Genomic DNA, 21,928 nt, shown 5'->3' with positions numbered 1-21,928 from the left:
CTTGGCTATCCTGGAACTCACTCTGTAGACCAGGTTGGCCTCCAACTCACAAGAGATCCGCCTGCCTCTGCATCCCAATAGTTTTAAGCCGGGTGGTAGCGGAGCATACCTTTAATCCCAGCACTCGGGAGGCAGAGCCAAGCGGATCTCTGTGAGTTCAATGCCAGCCTGATCTACACAGAGAGTTCCAGGCCAGCCAAGACGAGAGAGAGAGAGAGAGAGAGAGAGAGAGAGAGAGAGAGAGAGAGAGAGAGAGAGAGAGAGAGAGACTCTGTCTAGAAAATACAAAAAGAAAAAAGAAAAAGAAAAAGAGAGAGAGGGGAGAGGAAGGAGAGAGAGAAAAGACAAAACAAGAAAAAAAGGAAATGTGAACTGATAAGCATCTCTTACAGCAAACCCTTACTAGGAGGCTGGAGGTCAATAGAGCAGGCGTGGATTTAGAAAAACAAGTTAGTTTACTTTGGGCAGTTGTTATTGTTTAACTGGAATGGGAGGAGCTTCCCAAAATGACATGGCTGTCAGTTCATTGAAGCCTCAAGAGCATGTGGCACTCTGTCCCAGGCCCTCTGCGGGCTCTCTGACTCTGTGCCGAACCTGCCCGGTAAAGCCACTGATCTTGTTCAGGTCACAGGAGAGAACGAGAGTGAGACTCTGGGGTAAGAGCTGGAGGATGAGGAGAGCTGGGAATTGCTTGCCTTCCGGATGAGTCAGAGAAGTCTCCCGGTCTCAGGATGAATTCGCTGAAGCTGTGGTTCCCAGCACAAGATCAAGCCAATCCAATTCTAGCTTGCATGGGCGGGGCTTATGAGGCTCCACCCCTTGCAGTGTTGCTCCTGGCAACTGATGGCTGGGGAGGTTGGGTGAGCAGTGTGGCTCCTGGTAGGTTGCCCATATGCATCCGGGAAGCACTAATTAGACTCAATAGGTTATTAAAAAACAAAAACAATAAAAGACTGGGGCGGGGAACGGGGGTGGGGGGTGGGGGGTGGGGGACACGGCCATGATGATGGCAGCAGGTAACGGTGCCTGCCACCAAGCCTGGAGTTCAGTCTCCAGCCTCGGATCACCACGTGTGCGTGACATGTGGGCGTGAGTGTGCATATACACTCATGTGAAATCTAATTTTTTGTTTTGTCTTGTTTTTGAGACAGAGTCTTACTATGTAGGTCTGGCTGGCCTGGAAATCTCTCTGTAGACCAGGCTGGCCTGGAACTCACAGAGATCTGCCTGCTTCTGCCTCCCGAGTACTAGGTTTAAAGGTGTGCACCACCGGAGAGATGGTTCAGAGGTTAAGAGCACTGTCTGCTCTTCCAGAGGTCCTGAGTTCAATTCCCAGCAACCACATGGTGGCTCACAACCATCTGTAATGAGATCTGGTGCCCTCTTCTGGCCTGCAGGGATTCATGCAAGCAGAGCACTGTACACATAATAAATAAATAAATCTTAAAAAAAAAAAAAGTGTGCACCACCATGCCCAACTCTTTTTTTTTTTTTAAGGTTGATTGCAGGCCTTTAATTCCAGGACTCAGGAGGCAGAGGCCTCTCTGTGAGTTCAAGACCAACCATGTCTACATAGTGAGTTCAAAGACAGCCAGAGCAACATAGTGTGATTCTGTCCCAAAAACAAAACCAAAAAAACCCAGGACCACCTGCCCAGAGGTCGCACCGCCCACAGTGGACTGGGCCCTCCCCCATCAATCGTTAATCAAGAAAACGCCCCAGAGGCCAATCTGATGGAGGCATTTTTTTCTCAACTGAGGATCTATTACCCAGATGATCCTGGCTTGCGTCAAATTGACAAAATAAAACAAAACAAACAAACCAGCACACACACGACCACAGCGAAATCACTGAAACTGCCAGTGAGTAACTGACCAAAAAATAACTGAGTCATCGGATAATAGCAGCTATTGATAATAGCTATTATTAGAGTCATGGATGACCTTTGACCCTGGGTGGACCAGGACCCGCGTCTGGGAGAGAAAGCATGAGTATGTGAGTCACTGGGATTCAAGTTCAAATTCCAACACTCCTCTTTGACTCAATCACTTTTTCATTCATTTATTCACTAACAAACAGCACAGGCCTGAGTGTTGGTTAAAACGGCACGCTGCTCGTGGCAGAGGAGAGTGCTGGTCGGAAGAATCACGGGCCATGGTTACCTTTTTAGAGCTTTATTGGGAGAGAGGGGGAGAGAGAGGGAACAGACGGAAGGAGCGGAAAGGGAAGAGAGGGACGCACAGAGGGCCCACACGCTTTTTAGGCTGGGACGCCGTCACAGGCTGATGACATAATTAAGGACCGAATCCTTACACTGAAAGCCCATCATTCCAGAGGTGGACTCGAGAAGTCAGGAGTTCAGGGCCAGCCTTGGCTACCTAAATGAAGTTGAAGCCAGCCTGGGCTACCTGAGTGCCTGTTCAAAAATAACAATAACATGGGACAGTTTCGGTGGCAAAGGCCTTTAATCCCAGCATTCAGGAAGCAGAGGCAGGTGGATCTCTGTCAATTTTAAGCCAGCCTAGTCTACTTAAGAAAACCCTAGCCGGGCGGTGGTGGCGCACGCCTTTAATCCCAGCACTCGGGAGGCAGAGCCAGGCGGATCTCTGTGAGTTCGAAGCCAGCCTGGGCTACCAAGTGAGTTCCAGGAAAGGCGCAAAGCTACACAGAGAAACCCTGTCTCGAAAAACCAAAAAAAAAAAAAGAAAACCCTAGCCGGGCAGTGGTGGCGCATGCCTTTAATCCCAGCACTCGGGAGGCAGAGTCAGGCAGATCTCTGGGAGTTCGAGGCCAGCCTGGGCTACCAAGTGAGTTCCAGGAAAGGCGCAAAGCTACACAGAGAAACCCTGTCTCGAAAACAAAACAAAACAAAACAAAACAAAAAAAGAAAACCCTAGACCAGCCAGGGCTACAAAGTGAGGTCCTATTTAAAAAAAAAAAAAAAAAACCCAATAGCACAACATTATCCCAGCAGTCGAAAGGCAGAGGCAGGTGGATCTTTATGAGTTTGAGGCCAGCCTGGTCTACGTAGCAAATTCCAGCCCAGCCAGGGCTACATGGTGAGACCCCATGTCTCGGGTAGGGTTCCCATTGCAGTGACTTGAATAGGAAATGGCTTATTTCTGTTTACAACTCTGGGGCCACACTCCATCACTGAGGGAGGTGGGGGCAGGAACTGAAGCAGGGACCATGAGGAGCACTGCCCACTGGCTTGCTCAGCCTGCTTTCTCATATCATCCAGGACCACCTGCCTGGGAATGGCATCACCCTTAGTGGGCTGGGCCCTCCCCCATCAATCAAGAGCTGCTAGGCCAGGCAGGGATGGCACATGCCTTTAATCCCAGCATTCGGGAGGCAGAGGCCGGTGGATCTCTGTGAGTTCGAGGCAGCCCGGTCTACAGAGTGAGTTCCAGGACAGCTGGGGCTGTTACACAGAGAAACCCTTCTCCAAAAAAAATAAAAATAAAAATTTTAAAAAGAAAGAAGGAAGGAAAAAAAGAAAATGCCCCATAGACTTGCTCCCAGACCAATCTGATGGAGGCAATTCCTCAACTGAGTTTCCCTTTTCTCAGATGTGTCTGGGTTTGTGTCAAGTGGACAAATAAATAGATAAGCGGGCTGGAGAGATGGCTCAGAGGTTAGGAGCACCGACTGCTCTTCCAGAGGTCCTGAGTTAATTCCCAGCACCCACATGGTGGCTCACAACCATCTGTAATGAGATCTGGCACCCTCTTCTGTGTATATAATAAATAAATAAATCTTTTTTTAAAGATTTAAAAAAAAATAAATAAACACACTCTGACTTCAACCCAGACAGACAGACAGACACACACACACACACCACTAAAAACAAGCAAACGAAACCCAAACAAACAAAATAGCACAATTTTAAGAGCCCCTGCCATTCCCCAAGGACCTGACAAGTGCCTGGGATGTTCGGGCCCTGGTACCACGCCTCCTTTTCCAGAGAAGTGCGGAGCTCAGAGCTGACAGACCAAGAACTCGGCAGTGAAGCGGAGAGGCGGGCCCCAGCTGCCACCTATCTTGCTGACCTTTGGCCGTCTGTCCCTCTGAAGGGGGTGAGGGGACAGGCCTAGATATAGGGCCACACCTTCTGCAGCACTCACTGCGCGCTGGTTGCGGAGGTGGGCAGGGCTAGCGTCCTCCATCCTGGAGACCTGGGTTAGCCTGCTCTCCTCCCCCACCACTAACAGGGTGCTGGAGGAAGAAGAGGCTGAGAAGGGACTTGACTAGGTGGTGGGGGCCAGGGGCCGAGGCCTGGCCAGTGGAATTGGGTGTGGCTGGCGCCGTATGAAAGACCCTGCGTGTCCTTAAGGTTCTACCCAGAACTCCCTGAGAGGTCCAGGGACAGAAGGCGACATGAACTGTCTTCCGAACACAGGCCGTGGCCTCGTTCCTGCCTGGAAGACACTTCTACTAACAGGTGCGTGAGAGACGGTGGCTTCACCTCGGGTTGGGGACAAAGAAGGGACACCCTCAGAGAGCCCACATAGCCTGACACACAGACCTCCGGGTTATGAAACCGGGGCCCCGCAAATTCGCCAGCTGTCTCTTTGGTGTGGAGAAGGGATCTTCTTAAAACAGAGTACCACTCGGTAGCCCCACCCGGTTGGGAACTTCCTGAGATCCCCCGGCTCCAGACCCTCCCCTCCTCCCACACTGGGATCCCAGGTGTGTGCCAACTACACAGCCTGCCTCCTTCCCAGCCTCTCCTCAGTCACACCCCTCCTGCCTCAAAGGCCGGTCTAGTTCTTCTTACAAAGAAGAATTAGAAAATCGGAGAGGGATGGTCACCTGCCGATCTCTCTGGACTGGCGAAGATCAGGATTAGAATTCAAGAGCCCAGCCCCCTTTCTGCCAGAGTACCAGCATGCCCCAGCGACAAACACTAATTAAAATCATCACAGTCCAGGATGGTAGGTAGTATGTGCCCATTATCTCAGAACGTGGGAGGCTGAGGCAGGAGGACTGCTGTGAATCTGAGGCCAACCTGTGCTACTTGGTGAAGGCCGCACTAGTCAGGACTATGTAGCATGACCTTGTCTCAAACCGATAAATGAGCACTCCTGTACCAGGTGCTGAGGACCGGTCTCAGCTGGCGGAATGCTCAACTAGCTTGCATGGGGCCCCACACCAGAAAAACCAGGTGTGGTGGTGCACACAGTAATCCCAGCATTAGGGAGGAGGCAGGAGGAGCCGGAGTTCAAGTCATCCCTGGTTACATTGCAAGTTCAAGGCCAGCCTGGGCTACATGAGAACTTGTCTTAAAAAGAAAAAATAGGGGCGGAGGTGGGCAGTGAGATAGCTCAATGGTTATGAAAGCCCTAACGACCTGGGTTTGATCCCCAAAACCCATGTAAAGATGGAGGAGAGGGTTGGGTGGTGGTGGCACTCGGGAGACAGTGGATCTCTGTGAGTTTGAGGCCAGCCTGGGCTACAGAGTGAGTTCCAGGACAGCCAGGGTGGTTAGACAGAGAAACCCTCTCTCGAAAAACCAAAAAGAAAAAGGAAAAGATGGAGGAGAGAACTGACTCACACACGAGTGTCCTCTGACACACTGTGGCATGTGCATGTGCCACCCCACCCCCCACCATCATGCACACTAATAAAATAATCACAGCAACAGGTGGGCGTCAGCCATCATAGTACGCGGTCACTGGGACTAAACACGTCTACCTGCCAGTCAGACCAACGCTTTTTCAGACAGTGACGTTTACCTCCCACACACGGCGGGCGGTTCGGTCCTCACTTCACAGAGTTGGGGGCAGGGGCGGGGGCGGGGGACGGGGTGGAAGCTGAGACTGGACACACTGCACCCCAGAAAGGTTACATGGCTCCTCCAGGTCGCACAGCTTGGAAAGGAGAAAAGGGCTTTGAAGTGCAGCGGTCTGGATGATGGAGACCGTAGAGAGAGCCTCTCTTAACAAACTGCTTCCTCCCCCAGGTCAGAAGTTCTGAGACAGGTGTTGTGGCCCAAGTCTGTCATCCCAGCCCTTGGGAGGTTGAGGCAGGAGGATCACAAGTTTGGATCCGGTATGGGCTCTGTCATGAGACCTGATCTCAGAAAAGAACCACAAAAATGCCCAGTCCTGTCCGTTTTAAAGCCCTGAGGTGGGCTTGGTAGCAATCCCAGCTCACGGCAGGCAAAGGCAGGGGACCACAGAAAGCTGGAGGCCAGCCTGGTCTAGACGGCAAGTTCTGGGCCAGCCAGGGCTACTCAGTAAGACTCTGTCTCAAAAACCAGCAAAACACAAATAAGAATAAATAAATCCCTAAACTCCATCCAGCGTAAAGCTTTCCTGGTCCCCAGGGCTTGCTCTGCAGTGGGGCTGAAGACCCTGTAACAGCTCTCCTATTCTCTCTGGGTGTCCTTCCTCCACTGCAGAGCTGCGGTCTGAGCCCCTCTGGGCACGAGCAGAGGGAAGGAGATACAAACAGTCCTGGGCAAGCGTTTGCATCTGCTGACTGAGTTACGGGGGGGGGGGGGGGGGGGGGGGGGGGGGGGGGATGGTGTGTGTGCTCATGGATCTTTCTGGCTCTCTGGAGGAAGTTCGGCACCGTCTCCCGCCACCCCTGAGTCTCTCTGCCTAGATCGGAAGGAGCCCTTTCTTCCACTGGGCCTAACCCAAGAGAGCCTCGGCTCCCTTCACAGCCCTCTGCTGCTCATGTCTTTCCAAATGCTGGCAGCGTGGGTCATTTCCCAAGGCCCCTCCTACATAGGCATACCTGCTCCTCACCACTGCACTCCGGGGGACTTCATACAAGTCTAGGGCCCCTCATCTCTCAAACTCTGAGAGATGCTTCCCAAGGTCTCCCACCAGGCCCATTTCAAGTTCTGACCAAAGATGCCTCAGCCCAGTCACCTCCACACAGCCACAGGCCTCCTTCTCTGAGCCCTGAGGGGCTGGAGGAATTGAGGGTGGGGGGGGTAACTCTTTTGTGTTAGGTCTCTGTAGGGAATATGGATTCTTGACATATTAAAGGTGGTGACACACACCTTTAATCCCAGCGCTCAGAAGGCCGAGGCAAGCAGATTTCTGAGAATTGAAGTCCAGCATGGTCTATAGAGTGGAATTCTAGAGCAGCCAGGGGCTACACAGAGAAAGCCCTGCTCAAAACAAAAAACAAAACAAAAAAAACCTCAACAAAAATGGAGTGGGGACTGAAGAGATAGCTCAGCAGTTAAGAACACTTTGCACTTGCAAAGGTCCTAGGTTCAGTTCCCAACACCCCTGTGGAGGCTCAGAAATGGTCCCTTGAGGGTCTGACCACTGAGGGTAAAAACAGACATACATGCAGGCAAAAAAACGCCTCTTAAATAATGCAAAATTAAGAGAAAAAAAATTGAACTGTACTGGATGAGAGGCAGAATTCCAGAGCCAAGTTATAGATTAGATTCTGGGATTCTTACCCAACACACAAACACCTTTATTATTAGCATGTACGTGTGGGTGGTGTGCAGTAGTGTGCATACAGAGGTCACAGAACAACTGTATGGACTCAGTTCTCTTCTTCCACCTTTTTCTGTGGGTTCCAGGGATCGAACTCAGGACATCAGGTAATTAACAGCACTGGCTGCTCTTCCAGAGGACCTGAGTTCAGTTCCCAGCACCCACACTAGGTGACCCAGAATTACCTGTGGTATGTGAGGGGAGCTCGGTAAAGAAGTTGACATAACCGCTCCATGACACGGTTAAGGTTTTCATTATAGATATGAGAGGGGGAGGGAGAGAGCAGAGAGCAGACAGAAAAAGAAGTGGACTGAACATGACCAGGGCTAGAGAGCAGGAGAGAACAGCGGAGATCGCTAGGTAGCAAATGGTAGAGAATAGAGCGGAGAGAGGATTGAGGGCTCAGAGAGGAAGTGAAGGGGTAAGAGAGGGAATAGTGGGAACAGAGTGTAAGTGTGGGGGTAGTAGAGAACAGCGGACTGTGAGGAGGGTGAGTCTCTGGGGAAGGGAAGAGGCAGGAGACGGGCCTGGGGCCTTGAAGTGTGTAACAGGCACTTGGGATACTGAGGAAGCCTGGTGGCCAGTGTGCGCTTTGACATGCTGATAAGCGCCACAGGTAGTCACGTGTCCCTTCTGCCAGCTGTGAGGGAAATGACTCCATTCGGCAGGTGGGAACTGGCTTCACAAGCTCCGGAGGAATGCCGGCTTTTATCTCCCATCAGAAATCCTCCTGCAGTCCAGGTTGTGATCATTTCTGGATATTTGCACTGCCCAAGGCTGTTGTGGAGTAGAACTATGTGTGGTCAGCGGTGGCGCACGCCTTTAATCCCAGCCAGGCGATCTCTGTGAGTTCAAGGCCAGCCTGGTCTACAGAGTGAGATCCAGGACAGCCACCAAAGCTACACAGAGAAACCCTGTCTTAGGGGAAAAAAAAAAGAACTATGTGTTTCAGAATAATTGTTTAACGATGTAAAGGTGTGTTGCATTTGTTTATGCTGCATCTGTTTAACTATATGAAGATGAATTGCTGTTTCACCTTGCCTGCCTAAGGCACCTGATTGATTTAATAAAAACCTGAATGCCAATAGCTAGGCGGTAGAGGAACAGGTGGGGCTGGTGGGCAGAGAGAATAAGTAGGAGGAGAAATCTAGGAGAGAGAGAGAGAGAGAGGCAGGAGACAGACAGACAGACATGGAGGAAAGCAGGATGGACAGTAAGTAGATGAGGTAAACAAGCCTCAGGGCAGCACATAGATTAACAGGAATGGGTTATTTTAAGTTAAAGACCTAGCTAGAAACCAGCCTAAGTCAAGGCCGAGCATTCATAATTAATAATAAGTCTCTGTTCCGTGATTTGAGGGTTGGCAGTCCAAGAGAGCCTGCTACATGAGACCTAACACCTTCAAACCCAAATCTAGGGTATCTGATACCCTCTTCTGGCCTTGATGAGCCTCCAGTTTGATATGTGGTTGGCTTTGAACTCCCGACCCTCCCATCTTTACCCACCAATGGGACTGCAAGCTTTCACCATCACTCCAGGCCTCGCTGTCTCTTGTATTAACTGCTTTCCTGTTGCTGTTGTTGAAATTACCCTGACAAGCAGGTTACGAAAGAAAAGGGTTAATTTTGGTTTGATTGCAGAGGGGTAGAATCCAGTTGGGAATCATGGCCACCCGATCAGGAAGCTGGTTGGTCACATTTTCAATCAGCCGCAGGAAGAGGGGAGAGAGAACAGGAAGCATGGCTGGGTTATAGACACTCAAGGCCCGCCCACAGTGATGTACTTCCTCCAGCAAGAGTCTCTCTCCTAGAGCAGAGGTCCTCAGCCTTCCTAATGCTGCGACCCTTTAATACAGTTCCTCATGTTGTGGTGACCCCCAGCCATAAAATTACTTTCGTTGCTGCTTCATAACTGTGATTTTGATACTGTTATGAATCATGATGTAAATATCTGGTATGCAGATTATCTGATATGTGAACCCCTGTGAAAGGGTCAATCAACTCCCAGAGGGTTGAGACCCACAGGTTCAGAACCACTGTCCTCAGCCGGGCAGTGGTGGCGCACACCTTTAATCCCAGCACTTGGGAGGTAGAGGCGGGTGAGTTCTGTGAGTTCGAGGCCAACGTGGTCTACAAAGTAACAGAGCTGTTACACAGAGAAACACTGTCTCGAAAAACCATATATATATATATATATGAACCTAGAATCTCTGTCCTCTAGGTTCCATTACCTCTCCCAAATGACACCACCTGGTGGGGACCAGGTGTTCAACCCCACCACCACTTTCTCCAGCATCTGCACCATTGGTTCACTTGTGGGCAGGTGACACTTGCGGGTAGCATGTCACCTGTGGTCTCACTTGTTCCTTACTGTCCCCTCCGCCTCCCTGCCCCTTTCAAGGTACCCTGCTCACCTCCTGCACCTGCTCAGCAGCCTCCAAGTTGGCCCAGATGGAAGGAGCTGGCACCCACCTGCCCGTCCCCAGAACCCTTGATGGAGTTCTCAGCACTTCTTGGTCCGGAGAGCCGGAAGCCCGGCCACCAGCCATGATCTCTCCCAAGGGCCTTCTGGGACTTCCTCACACTAGCCAAGACGTCATACCGCACACAGAGGGCAGCTTGGTCATCAGGAATGTGGCAACTCAAGACACTGAGGTTCTGGACACCAGCAAGCCCCACGGGAGTTCAACAGAGCACATTCAAGTCAAGTGTGAGTGAGGCCCACATAGAGGGACTCAGTTCTCAGAAATCAGACTCCCAACACCCTGCAGGGCCAAACAGGGCATCTCTGGTACAGTCATTAGTCACCCCATGTAAGACTGTAAGAGAAACTTGCTATCACAGACTCCCAAGACTGGATAATTTATAAAGAATGGAAGTTTAAAATCAGGTGCTGTAGATAGGGTTTCTATTGCTGTGATAAAACATGGAGAAGGTGTATTTTAGGCTTCCGGGCAAAGGTCCATCAAAAGGGAAGTCTAGGCAGGAACCTGAGGGCAGGAACTGAAGCAGAGGCCATGGAGGAGAAGTGCTTACTGGATTGCTCTCCATGTTCACTCTGCTTTCTTTTTTTTTTTAATTGATGTGCATTCATGTTTTGCCTGCATGTATGTCTGTGTGAGGGTGTAGGATCCTCTGTAACTGGAGTTACAGACAGTTGTGAGCCGCCATGCGGGTGCTGGGATTTGAACCCAGGTCCTCTGGAGGAGCAGCCAGTGCTCTTCACCGCTGAGCCATCTCTCCAGACCCTCACTCTGCTTTCTTATGTCACTCAGGACCACCCTCTCAGGAATGTCACTGCTCCCAGTGAGCTGGGCCGTAGTGGCGCGCGCTCACCTTTAATCCAAGCTCTCTGGAGGCAGAGGCAGGTGGATCTCTGTGAGTTCAAGGTCAGCCTGGTCTACAGAGTGAGTTCCAGACAACTAAGACTGTTATACAGAGAAATACTGTCTCAAAAAGCCAAAAAAAAAAAAAAAAAAAAAAAAAAAAAGGAAAGAGAAAAAAGAAAAAGAAAATGACCCCACAGACTTGCCTATGGGCCAACCTTAAGGAGACATGTTCTCAATTGAGGTTCCCTATTTCCGGATAACTTTAGCAACTTGGGTCAAGTTGACAAAAGAAAACACTAATCAGAACGTGGGCTACCATAGCACAAATCTCAGCACGTAGTGGGACAAAGCAGGATGATCAGCAGTTCAGGACAACGTAGTGAGTCTGAGGACAGTCTGGGATACCTGAGATTCCGTCCCATACACATAGCCTCTATTTCAAAACTGACATTTTGTTTGGCAAAAGGTTCTAGAAGCAGGGAGGCCCAAGGGCTAGCGCAAGGTGAGGGGCCCGTGTTTGCTACAACTGGACAGATGGTTTCACTTGGCAAATAGGACAAGTGCGTCAGCTCCAGTCTCCCTTCCTCTTCTTATAAAGCCCCTAATGCAGTCAGACCTGGTGGCTTGGGCCTGTAGTCCCAGCTACTCAAGAGGCTGAGGCAGGAGGGTCACCGTCCTGAACAACTAACTTAGTGAGACTCTTGTCTCAAAATAAAGAGCAGAAACAACGCTTAGCAGTTGAGCCCCTGCCTAGAATTCCCCAGTGAGGGGCTGGGAATATGGCTCAGTGGTAGAGCCCCTGCCTAGAATCCCCCAGTGAGGGGCTGGGGGTGTGGCTCAGTGGTAGAGCCCCTGCCTAGAATCCCCCAGTGAGGGGCTGGGGGTGTGGCTAAGTGGTAAAACCCCTGCCTAGAATCCCCCAGTGAGGGGCTGGGGGTGTGGTTCAGTGGTAGAGCCCCTGCCTAGAATCCCCCAGTGAGGGGCTGGGAGTATGGCTCAGGGGTAGAGCCCCTGCCTAGAATCCCCCAGTGAGGGGCTGGGGTGTGGCTCAGTGGTAGAGCCCCTGCCTAGAATCCCCCAGTGAGGGGCTGGGAGTATGGCTCAGTGGTAGAGCCTCTGCCTAGAATCCCCCAGTGAGGGGCTGGGAGTATGGCTCAGTGGTAGAGCCCCTGCCTAGAATCCCCCAGTGAGAGGCTGGGGGGTGTGAATCAGTGATAGAGCCCCTGCCTAGAATACCCCAGTGAGGGGCTGGGGTGTGGCTCAGTGGTAGAGCCCCTGCCTAGAATCCCCCAGTGAGGGGTTGGGGGGTGTGAATCAGTGGTAGAGCACCTGCCTAGAATCCCCCAGTGAGGGGCTGGGAGTATGGCTCAGTGGTAGAGCCCCTGCCTAGAATCCTCCAGTGAGGGGCTGGGGGTGTGAATCAGTGATAGAGCCCCTGCCTAGAATCCCCCAGTGAGGGGCTGGGTGGTGTGAATCAGTGATAGAGCCCCTGCCTAGAGTCCCCCAGTGAGGGGCTGGGGGGTGTGAATCAGTGATAGAGCCCCTGCCTAGAATCCCCCAGTGAGGGCTGGGGGTGTGGCTCAGTGGTAGACCCCCTGCCTAGAATCCCCCAGTGATGGGGCTGGGGGTGTGAATCAGTGATAGAGCCCCTGCCTAGAATCCCCCAGTCATGTGGCTGAGAGGGTAAAAAGTACTTGCCACCAAGCCTGATGAACTGAAGTGAACTTCCACCAATCACATGGTGGAAAAAGAGAACCAGCTCCTTCAAACTGTCCTCTGACTCTGTATGCAGTCCCCACACCCTCACACATATCCACACATAAAATAAAAACAAGTTTTTAAGAATGTAATAAAGAAATCTTAAAAAAAACAATACTCAGTTATGCTGGTCGTGGTGGCGCACGCCTTTAATGTCAGCACCTGGGAGGCAGAGGCAGGTGGATGTCTGCATCTGAAGCCAGCCTGGTCTACATAGCAGGTTCCAGGACAGCCAGGGCTACATAGTGAGACTGGGTCTCAGGTGGATAGATAGATAGATGATAGATACATGGATGGATGGATAGAAAGATAGATAGATAGATAGATAGATAGATAGATAGATAGATAGATGATAGATAAAAACAAAAAATCAAATGCCTCAGTTATGAGAGAACTAGCTTAAAATAATTGTGCCCATGGGGCTGGAGAGGTGGTTCCGTGGTTAAGGGCACTAGCTGCCCTTCCAAAGGACCTGGGTTCAACTCCCAGCACCCACACGGCAGCTCACAACTGTCTGTAACTCCAATTCTGGGGGATCTGACACCCGCACACAGACATACATGCAGCCAAAACACCGATGCACATAAAAATAAATAATTGTGCCTAACTCTGACTGCTCAGTAACCTAGTATTATTAGTAATAGCATAGCTAATTCTGTGACTACTGTCACTGTGATGCCCCACAGGCAATGGGACACAGGAGCTGGTGAGCCCCAGTAGGTATGAATGTATGAATGACTGAGAGGGTGAATGAATGCATGAGTGTGTGTGTGTGTGTGTGTGTGTGTGTGTGTGTGTGTGTGCGTGTGTGCATGTGCATGCTCCTGGGGAGGGCAGAAGAAAGGTCGATGTCTCCTGGAAGTTCCTGTAAGTCTTGCTCTCTGTCCTCACAGACAACCCCAGCCTGATCCCACTGGTGACCTTCCCGGTGGCTTCGAAGGGTGTGATCTACAGTGACCTTAACTACTCTGTGATCCTGGAGTGGGCGGCGAGCATGAACCCAGAGCCTGTGCTGAGCTGGACCTTGAATGGGAAGCCATGCGGGACTGGGGAGAAACTATTTATCCGGAGACTGTCCCCAGAGCAACTGGGCACGTACCTGTGCATAGCCAAGAACGCAGACAAAGAGCTGGTCTCTGAGCCCGTGACTGTCTCACGTAAGTGTCCCCAGATCTCTGTACCCACATGGGTGTGCGGCTGGCTTCCCAGAGCCACCCTAGATCTTTCTAGCCAAAATGTCAGTCCATCTTTCCTTCCACACAGTAGCTCCCCCCGCCCCCGCTGTCCCCACCCCCACCCCTGCCATTTCTCTCATGTAAATCTGTGTGAATGTTTGTATATGCATCCCTGTACATATGAAGGCCCGAGACTGGCTCCCCACCTTAGTCACTGAGGCAGGGTTTCTCAGCTGAACCCCAGGCTCCCATACAACTAGTCTAGCTAGCCAGCTTGCCCTAGGATGCCCCTCTCAGCAACGCCCCTCACCCCTACCCCCCCATCCGCCACCCACGCCCGCCTCACCTCCCAGATGCTGGAATTAGAAGCAGACCATCTGCCTGACATTTATGTGTGAGCCCTGAGGGTCCTCACACTTTATGCACTGGACCATCTCCCCAGCCCCACATTAGCCCATTTTGCATATGACAGACTGTGGCTCAGAGATGAATCTGACCTCCGCTGCAACCCCTTCACCTCTCAGACACTATTCCTGGGGCGACGTGAACAAATGTCCACTCACCCCCAAATAGGGAACTAACAATAGACCAAAGTAAGGAGGATACCACAGAAGTCCAACTTGGTGAACTGATGAGTGTTATTGAGGTTACTTACAGGAATGTGGGTCAGGAATTACTTACAGGAGCAGAATTGACTCCAAGACAGCTCATCACCAAAGCCCACCCCAGCATGGTGACGGCTCACAGAGCTGGGAACCTGGAGCACATGGCACAGTCCTCAGGCAGCTCAGTAGGGGAGCGTTCTTCAAGGATCGGCTCAGGACCCCAAGACCAAGTTCTCAGCACACGGGTGATGTATTTGCCCCACACAGAAAAAGGGCAGGGCATAAGAGACAGAGACAGGAGACAGAGGAAGAGGGAGAAGGGGAAGGGAACAGGGGAGGGAGGAGGTCTTATTTGTCCTAGAAGGATGTAGGACCGCCTCTGGATAGAGAGGAGACAAACATGACCCATAGGAAAATGGCGGTTTATAAAGGTAAAATGGGAAATCCTCGTGTTAGGATGAGGTGTTCAATTTTAATCGGGCGTGTTAATTAGGCAGCCAAAGGGGACTTTTTTTTTTTTTTCTTTTTTTTTTATTAATTTACAAAGGGGACTTTTGATTGCTGGACTTCAACACTTTGATAGCTGGACCTTGGTAGTCAGCCTCAGGAGGAGGAAGTGGCCAAATAAGGGACTAGACCTTGGTGGCTAGCTTTAGGAATGTGATCTAACATTCCTAATCTAATGGAATTCAGCTACTATCACAAAAACTACTACTCGGAAAAGTCAAGGACTTCTCCAAAGGTCAAGCCATGGCTTAAGAAGTCTTGGTGATATTTTAGCTTATATATGTATACATATATGTTAGCTGGTTTCTACAGTGATTTTCTCATAATGCTATGTGTGCTTCCAAGAACTCCTAACAGTATATTTATCTAAAATACCTATCAAGCATCCAAGGCCAAACCAAAAAACACCTGTCTCCTAAGTCATTTTTGGGTTGTAAAAGAAAGCCTGACAGGCACTGTCTGAGGAAAATTCTTACCTGCCTTTATGACCCTGTCAGAATTCAAGCCTGGGGACCTGGCTGGAGGGGGAGGATTGCTATGGCTTGGGTTTGTAACTGAACACCTCAGAGACTTGGGAGAACTTAGAGGTATAAGGAGACGGAGAGGAAGAGAGGAGTGGAGAACTTGAGGACGGAGAACTGAGAGGGATAAGGAGGATTTTGACCAGAGAGAACATGTGGACGAGATGGAAGATGAGGGAGAGCCAGATGGGGAAGTACTAGCTGGGTAAGAACGAGATGAGAAGGACCGAGATGAGGCAGAATTAAGATGAGAGAATTAAGATAGAACTTAGAGGGAGCAGTAGATAAATATAGAGAGAAATCAGGCAAGAAAGGAGCTAAGCACGAGAACAGAACTGAAGCTGTGTAAATGGGATGTTATCCCAGAGGAATAAAGTGGACGGACTAAGAGCTCGGTGTACTTAGATTCACTTCGCGAAAATAATTCTCACAGTTCATAGTTTCTCTCCTGAGCCCCTGGGAAATATATTAAGGCTGGTCCTTTTAATATTATACAAGAGCCAGGAGGCAGTGGCACACACCTTTAATCCCAGCACTTGGGAGGCAGAGGCAGGTGGATCTCTGAGTTTGAGGCCAGCCTGGTCGATAGAGTGAGTTCCAGGACAGCCAGGGCTACACAGAGAAAACCCCGTCTCAAAAAATGTAAAAAAAAAAAAAAAAAAAAAGTTTATTCTTTGAGAATTTCATGCTGTACGCAATGCATTTTGATCCTATCCACCCGTATGCCCTCCTCCAACCACCTACGTGTCTCCCTCCTGGTTTTTCTCCTCCCTCTCCTCTTTGTACCCCACTGCGTTCAATTAGTGCTGACGTGTTCTGCCACCCACTGAAACACCAGCAGCCAACCAGTGTACAGCCCCCAAACCCAACTTTACTTTCTGGAGACAGGGTCTGTCCCTGAACAGGTTCATCGATTCAGCTAGACCAGCTGGCCAATGAGCTTCAGGGGCCCTCCTGCCTGTCTCTACCCTCTCCCCCAACCTCAGCACTGGGGGTTACAGGCAAGCGCTTAGCTTTTTACAGGAGTTCTGGGGATCCGAACTTAGGTCTTCATGCTTGTATGACAGTATTTACCTCGTGAGCCATCTCCTGAGCCCCCAAAGACAAAACCTCTGAAGCGTAGATGGCACCGGTGGCCCTTCGGGCTCGGCACTCATTCAGCCACCCAGGAAATCTTTACTGAGCAGCTAAAGTGTGCTCAGCCCAAGCTGGAGACACCCTGGTGACCAAAAGCACTCCAGACTGGGAGCTAGTGGGGGACACTGCAGACCACCCCCACCCCGACCCTGGAGACCAGAACAGACAGGACTGGGATGAGGGGGGTCGGTCTTGGGAACTGCGGAGCAGGACTCAGCCTGGGAGTCAGGGAGGGCCTCCTGGAGGAGGGGCAATCGGAGCTGCTTCTAACACACATAAGGCTTATGCAGGCTCTGGTAAGGAAAGGGACAGAAGAGGAGAGGTGGGGGGTGGCGGAGTAAAAGGATGATTGATGCACTTGGAAACAGGGGGAAGAGAAGGGTGTGCGGAGAACGCCGTGTGCAGAGGAACCTGGGTTATAAATTGACCCCACGACTGGACAGTGAGGGACCCCAGACCCTGGGGGAGCCACAGCAGGATACCGAACAGGAGAGGAACAGGGTCCACTGAAGCACGTTCGAAGACAGAATGACAAGGAGAGGGGTGTGGAGGAGCTAGCTAGGGTGGATCCTTCAGTCTTGACCTTCCCCTTGATTCCCAGAGGCCACCGGGGGCTCCCCACAGCTGCGGCTCCCACGGCTGCTTACCCCATGAAGCCTGCCGACGACGTCCTGTCCCTGTCTGGAGGATCTGCCATAAGGCCTCATCGTCGCGGGCCACCCTGGGAGGTCTAGTGCTGCTCGGAGCCGTCTGCTTCTACCTAGTGCTGGTGCTGAAGGTAGCTCTGCCCCGCCCACTGGTCCCCCAGGCAACATCCACGCCAGACCACGTGAGCTCGACCACGTGAGCTCGACCACGTGAGCTCGACCACGTGAGCTCGACTTGAGTCTCTCTACCAGGAGAACGAACGAGCTCACTTCTATTTCCAGTTTTATAGATGAGAAACAGAGAAGTCGAGATATTAGTTCCAAGTCCCACAGCCAGGGGGCTACAACAATTCAGATTCTAACAAAACTGCCACTGAGTCCACAGCTCGGGGGGGGGGGGGGGGGTGGGGGGGGGACGGGGGAAGGGGACGACTGTGATCCCAGAGTTGCCCCTCTTGAGCTCACTAGTTCCCAAAGTGACAAGAGGGGCTCTGAGTGCCAGGCTGCTGTGGCTGACATCTCAGTTTAGGAGAGCTTTGGAGAAGTGGAGTTCCCCTGGGGCTCAGGGTGCCCATCTGCTAAATGGGAATGGTCATAGCTGCACCCCAGCCCACGGAACTACACAAGTCTGAGGAGCCCTTAAGAGAGGCCCCCCGGCTCTGGGAGCGCCACAGCCCATCCCTCTTGGGTGCTGTTAGGGATGCAGACATGATGAGCAGGAATGAGTGCCAGCGATGGGGAGTCTGGAAGGGAGATGGGGAGTGTGGGGGCAGAGGTGAGGACCCACGCTGCGGGAAGAGAAGACAACTCAACAGTCTTGGTAAAGTCAGCTGCGCCAACCCAGTGGCTCTGAGTTCGATCTCAGGAGCCGCAGAGTGGAAGGAGACAAAGCCAGAACACGCACGCACGCACACACGCACGCCACTCTCGTTTGCACGCACCTGAAAATGTAAAATAAGGGTTAGGGCTTCCGTGTGTGAATTTGGAGGAGTCACACAGCAGTGATGCTCTCTCTCTCTCTCTCTCTCTCTCTCTCTCTCTCTCTCTCTCTCTCTCCTCTCTCTCTCTCTCTCTCTCTCTCCTTCCCCCTCCCCCACCTCCCTTCTAATCTTACAGAGATAAGGAACATGCATGCAGCTGACCTGGAAATAAATCCCAGGAGAGGAATCTCAGACAGGATGACTGACGGCCCGCCCCGCGCTGAGCTCCCTCTGGGACCTCCTCCCTCCCGCTTTGCCGGCCACGTGTCCCCAAGATGTTCCTGTCCTGTCGAATAAGGCATTGCTTTCCTGTTCCTCTGCCCGCTGCAAACACCTCATCTGCGCAGCCCACCCACTCCCTGAACACCACCATGGCTACTCTTCAGCCTCTTGGACTCCAAGCAAAAGGAACTCCCTGGCTTAGCTGGGGGGCGTGGGGGGGGGGTGGATGGGGGGGGCGTGATAGGAGGAAGAATTAAATATAGGAAGTGAAAGGATTGGTACCCCCAGCTCAGGACTCCAAGAGCAAGCTCTCAGCACAAAGGAGATGTATTTGCCCCAGAGGGACAGAGGGCAGGAAATAAGAGACAAAGACAGGAGGCAGAGGAAGAGGGAGAAGGGGAAGGGACAGGGATTGGGGGGAGAGACATCTGCCCCACAGGGACCAAGGACCGGCTCTGGATAGAGAGGAGACAGATGTGACCCATAGGAAAATGGCGGTTTATAAAGGCAAAAGGGGAAACCCTGTGTTAGGATAAAGTGTTTAATTTTAATCGGGCATGTTAATTAGGGCAGCCAAAGGGGGTTTTTGATTGCTGGACTTCAATACTTTGATGGCTGGACCTTGGTAGTCAGCCTCAGGAGGAGGAAGTGGCCAAATAAGGGAACGGACCTTGGTGGCTAGCTTTAGGAATGTGATCTAACAGTTTTTAGCAAGGCAGAGGGAATAGGGGAGGGGCAAGGCCCTGCCAGAGCCAGGTTTGCCATACTGGAGCTGGCCAGAGTCCCTTCAAGAAGCCAAGGATGAGTTGGTCAGCATCTGCAGGGTAACAAATCGCCCCAGGAATTTAGCAGATTGGAACAGCAACCATTTGTCCTGATCACAATTCTGTGGCTTGTGGTTGTAGTTTGGGCTCAGCGGGTAGGCTTGTGGCAGCATCTGTGGCCTAGTGGCTGTTTAGAGGGCGTGACATCAGTGAGGACAGCTGGCACTCCTTGGTGTCATCTCTCATGTTCAGAGAGGCAAACCCCAAGAGGTTACAAGGCCTCTGGCTGCCCAAGCTCAGAACATAAGCACTCACCATTCTATTGGTGAACAAGTCACATGACCGGCCCAGTTCAAGAGGTGGTGGAGTTGGTGCCACTTACTCCCATGTAGGGAAGTACCTGTGACCCGCTTTTACAAATGGACCCCCAAAGCCGGGGCAGCGGTGGCACTCCCGCAGGCAGAGGCAGGTGGGTCTCTGTGAGCTCTCAAAATTTCTGTCCCTGGGAGTTGACCATCTCAGCCAGCTGATTGGCTTCCTTGTGACATGTGACACCTCTGGTTTCCTGCTGGGATGGACACAGGGATGCAGGATGCTGAAATCCAGGGACTGCAGAAAGTGTATTGCTTCGCCCTGTAAGCTGCGCAGAACACAAAATATTTCTTCTGCACGTGCAGCTTTAGTTTTGCTTATTTTCCAAACAAACAAACAAAAAACCAAGATTGTTCATGCACCCAGACAAGGGGAGGTCATGGCAGGCCCCCAGAAACCCATGGTGCTCTTGTGAATGGCATCAGTCATTTTGTGTGGGGGGCTCTTCAGGTATGGCTGATTTGGGTTTCTGAGACATGGTCTCACTTTGTAGCCCAAGCTGGTGTCTAATTCATAACCAGTCTGCATGCTGCATGGTGAGTCTCAGGCCAGCCTGGGCAACGTGAGACCCAGTCGAAGAAGAGGAGGAGGAGGAGGAGGAGGAGGAGGAGGAGGAGATAAATTTTAAAAAATTAAGGACAAAGAAATGGCTCAGCTGTTAAGAGCACTTACTGTTCTTGAAGAAGACCAGAGTTCAGTTCCCACCACCCACATCTAGCCGCTCACAACCCCGTAACTCCAGTGCCAGGGGACTCCACTCCCTTTGCTCAGGTCTGTTGCAGGGATATTTGATCACACTGTGACACTCTGAGAGTCTTAATAAAGTTAACCTTGAATCAGGGGCCAGAGTTAGGAACTAGCTGACAGGAATTAGCCATAGAGATTTTGGGAGGACCAGGAAGGAGGAGCGAGGAGCTTAGAAAGATTCACAGGCTTTCCGATCTGGGAAGCATGGCGAGCAGGTGCGCTGTTCATTCCTCCGCAGCTTTCTTGATCTATCAGGTTTTTAGCCCAATATCTGACTCTCGAGTTTTTATTGATAATAGAACAATCAGATAAATGCATGACAGATCTGCAGACACCCACACATGTGGCATATACTCAGACACGTGCTCAGACACATAAGTAAAAAACTGAAAAATAAAAACAAACCTCTAATTAAGTAAATTCCAACACACACACACACACACACACACACACACACACACACACACACACAACAACAACAAAAAAAACAATTCAAAAGTGACACGCAGAAAAAGGTGGATGTAGCCAGTTTCTGCCTCCTCACAGCTCAGTAAGTTCTGAGTAGCTCGTGTTCCCGAAGAGGGCAGTGACATAGTGAGTTCCAGACCACCCAGGGCTACCTAGTGAGACCCTGTCTCTAAATAAATAAAAACAAACACAGCCGGGTAGTGGTGGTGCACACCTTTAACCCCAGAGGCAGGCAGAGCTCTGTGAGTTCCAGGACAGCCGCTACATAGACAGACCCTGTCCCAAAAATTAATTAATTAATATTTAAATCCCAACACAATCGGCACTTCCCTGGCCTGCAGTCCTCATTTGTACCCCCCTAGAGACCCCTTCTTCCATATCTCTCAAAAGTGTTGTTCTTCGAGTGACATCTCCATGATGTCCTTCCTGTCCGGTTGGTTCTGAGTCCCCAGGACAGAAGTCGGGGGGGGGGGGATTTGGAAAGGGGGGGGGGCAGTCTGGAGGGAGGCCTCGGGGATAAAGGGAAGTGAAACATAGGATGTTCTCAGGGAGTTGAGACCTTCCATCCTGCGGGAAACCTGACTGAGCAAGCTAAGGAAGTGAGCAAAGGCATTGGGAACCCCCCAAAACTGGCGGGTTACGTGAGGCCTCTCCTCCCCGGGAGAATATAGGCATTCAGGACCTGAGAGTCACTCTCAGACCAGCTGGGCCTGGGAAGGACACTCCCCACCCTGCTGAACCACCAGCAGGCTGTGTGGGTGCTGCAGGTTCCCAGCTCTGTGAGCTCTCACTCATGCTGGGGTGGGCTTTAGTGATGAGCTGCCTTTGAGTCTTTTCTGCTGCTGTAAGTGACCCCTTGCCAGTACTCCCGTAACTAACTCCAATAAAGGCTACTGGTTCACCAAGCTGGACTCCATGGCGTGGTCGTCTGAATGTAACCCCACCCATAACCCCCATAATCTCATAGGGAATGGCACTGTTAGGAGGTGTGGCTTTGCTGGAGGAAGTGTGTCATTGTGGGGGCAGGATTTGAGGTTTCCTATGCTCAGGATACTGCCCAGTGTGTCAGTTGACTTCCTGTTCCCTGCAAGATGTAGCACGTCAACACCAGCACCACCTCTGCCTGCACGCTGCCATGCTCCCCCAGCATGATGATAATGGAGCTGAACCTCTGAAACTAAGCAAGCCATGACAATTAAATGTTTTCTTTATAAGAGTTGCTGTG

General features: G+C 51.3%; 1 protein-coding gene across 2 annotated transcripts in view; it reads right to left on the bottom strand.

Moving 5' to 3' along the window:
• The window catches only part of LOC128095561 (zinc finger protein 180-like), a 107,060-nt gene extending 89,797 nt beyond the window's left edge, over positions 1-17,263 (bottom strand). The window contains exon 1 of one of the 2 annotated variants that reach the window (XM_052714637.1): positions 17,151-17,263. Coding sequence is in view for 1 of the 2 variants with exons in the window: in XM_052714634.1 (XP_052570594.1) it covers positions 17,151-17,210 (60 nt within the window). In the remaining variant the exon portion in view is untranslated. The remainder of the gene's footprint in view (positions 1-17,150) is intronic. The other variant, XM_052714634.1, reaches the window with a different exon arrangement.
• Positions 17,264-21,928: the final 4,665 nt, after the last annotated feature.

The sequence above is a fragment of the Peromyscus californicus genome, unplaced genomic scaffold (genome assembly GCF_007827085.1).
Source record: "Peromyscus californicus insignis strain IS unplaced genomic scaffold, ASM782708v3 Scaffold_4__1_contigs__length_199733344, whole genome shotgun sequence".
In the NCBI taxonomy this organism is placed as follows: domain Eukaryota; kingdom Metazoa; phylum Chordata; class Mammalia; order Rodentia; family Cricetidae; genus Peromyscus; species Peromyscus californicus.
This window is presented reverse-complemented; position numbering and strand designations above follow the sequence as displayed.